General features: G+C 44.9%; 1 protein-coding gene across 2 annotated transcripts; it reads right to left on the reverse strand.

Annotated features, from left to right (window-relative positions):
- Window positions 1–300: 300 nt before the first annotated feature.
- Window positions 301–1,819, reverse strand: LOC120016332 (extensin-2-like). 2 transcript variants are annotated; one of them, XM_038869058.1, is made up of 2 exons: window positions 1,324–1,819; window positions 301–1,227 (listed from the first exon to the last, which is right to left on the reverse strand). In XM_038869058.1, exons 1-2 carry the CDS (start codon window positions 1,797–1,799, stop codon window positions 432–434), a joined length of 1,272 nt encoding a protein of 423 aa, XP_038724986.1. In that variant the 5' UTR covers window positions 1,800–1,819; the 3' UTR covers window positions 301–431. The 2 variants fall into 2 exon arrangements, with proteins under 2 accessions (XP_038724986.1, XP_038724984.1); XM_038869056.1 differs by having other exon boundaries at window positions 301–1,819.
- Window positions 1,820–2,357: the final 538 nt, after the last annotated feature.

Consider the following 2,357-nt stretch of genomic DNA (forward strand, 5'->3'; position numbering starts at 1 on the left):
CACAAACTTAACACAGAATACACAGCTGAACAATTTGTTCTCCATCCCAAACTTGGATAGATTTAAAGTGTAAACAGCCAAACTAAACTCTCTCTGATTCAAGAATTTGAAGAAATTGAAACACTAACGAGAGAGTTTGGTTTATTGCCTAAACATGCAAGAAATTAATGCGGAAAGCAAATAATGCACATAATACAACATTGAACGAAAACGTACTTGCCAATATTACTGAAAGTATTTGGGTTACACGGAATAGAAGACAGGTACAAATTATTCACCAAGGATCTAGATGGACCCAACTCTTAATTAATCACAAAAGACAAATGTTTATGAATGAAGAAAAAAAATGCAGAAACAAATTAGATTACAAAGGACATGAGTTCCTCTTATTCTTGTAGCAATTCAAATGAAGACATTGTGTGATCCTGAGCTTAGTAGTGGCTAGGAGGCGGTGGTGATGAGTAATAATATGGAGGAGGAGGGGATTTCACTGGAGGAGGTGGTGATTTATAGTAATATGGAGGAGGAGGAGACTTTACTGGAGGTGGTGGTGACTTGTAGTAATACGGAGGAGGAGGAGACTTCACTGGAGGTGGTGGAGATTTGTAATAATAGGGAGGAGGAGGTGGGGACTTCACTGGAGGAGGTGGGGATTTGTAGTAATAAGGAGGAGGTGGGGAATTCACTGGGGGTGGTGGTGATTTGTAGTAATACGGAGGAGGTGGTGACTTCACTGGGGGTGGTGGTGATTTGTAGTAATACGGAGGAGGTGGTGACTTCACTGGGGGAGGTGGAGATTTGTAGTAATACGGAGGAGGTGGGGACTTCACTGGAGGAGGTGGTGATTTGTAGTAATACGGAGGAGGAGGGGACTTCACTGGAGGAGGTGGTGATTTGTAGTAATACGGAGGAGGTGGGGACTTCACTGGAGGTGGTGGAGATTTGTAGTAATAGGGAGGAGGTGGAGACTTCACTGGAGGTGGTGGTGATTTGTAATAGTAAGGTGGTGGGGGTGATGGAGACGGTGGTGGTGGGGACTTGTAGTAATATGGAGGGGGAGGTGACTTCTTAGGAGGAGGAGGGGATGTGTAGTGGTATGGAGGAGGTGATGACTTCTTTGGAGGAGGAGGGGATGTATAGTGGTATGGAGGAGGTGATGGAGATGGTGGTGGTGGTGACTTATAATAGTATGGAGGAGGTGGCGACTTCTTTGGAGGAGGAGGAGATGTGTAGTGGTATGGAGGAGGGGGTGAAGGTGATGGTGGTGGTGGGGACTTGTAGTAATATGGAGGAGGAGGTGACTTCTTTGGAGGAGGAGGGGATGTGTAGTGGTATGGAGGAGGCGGTGACTTCTTTGGAGGAGGAGGGGATGTATAGTGGTATGGAGGAGGCGGTGATGGAGATGGTGGTGGTGGTGACTTATAGTAGTATGGAGGAGGTGGCGACTTCTTTGGAGGAGGAGGAGATGTGTAGTGGTATGGAGGAGGGGGTGAACGTGATGGTGGTGGTGGGGACTTATAGTAATATGGAGGAGGTGGTGACTTCTTTGGAGGAGGAGGAGATGTGTAATGGTACGGAGGGGGTGGTGAAGAAGAGGGTGGTGGTGGGGACTTGTAATAGTAAGGAGGAGGTGGAGATTTCACTGGTGGTGGAGGTGACTTGTAGTAGTAAGTCGGTGGTGGTGGAGAAGCATAAATATAAGGCTTGTATTCATCAGCAACAACAGCAGTGGCTAAAAGGCAAAATGCCGCCGCACATAGCATTTGAGGCCAATACCCCGGGTGTGTCCGGGTTCCCATATTTGCTATTAGTGCTTGTGTCTTGTGTTTGAAAAAGCTTGAATGAGATCCCTTTATATAGGAACTCTACAACTACAATCATTGGTGACAGAGATGTAGTCTATGAAATTGAACATAACAGCCTGGAAATACAACCCATTATCATCAGACATTGACTTAAGTTTTTAAACTAGCTATCGGTGGTGGGAGGGAAGCCACTAATAAGGATTTCAGATTTTGTTGTCGATTGGCCATCAAAGTCAAGAGTGCATAGGGCAGCTGGTGGGATGCTCTATTCATTGGATATTTTATACATATTCTAAATCGTGTATTACGCAAATGGGTCTGAATTATTCTCTATCATCCTGGTGGTACTGGTACTGGTACTGGTACAGGTGAGACTTGAGAGGAAGAAAATAAAGAGAGTCAATTGTGTTTTGTTAGCCTGGCTTTTTCATGCAAGTTTGTGGCAATCTTGCCCTTTTCAAAATGTCTTTAGGTTTAGAGAGTTTGAAGGTTCTGTTAGGTGGCAAATCACGTTTAACAAATTCAATGATGCTTCAAATGAATGTAGTTGTC

This window comes from Tripterygium wilfordii, chromosome 15, assembly GCF_013401445.1.
Source record: "Tripterygium wilfordii isolate XIE 37 chromosome 15, ASM1340144v1, whole genome shotgun sequence".
Taxonomy (NCBI): Eukaryota; Viridiplantae; Streptophyta; class Magnoliopsida; order Celastrales; family Celastraceae; genus Tripterygium; species Tripterygium wilfordii.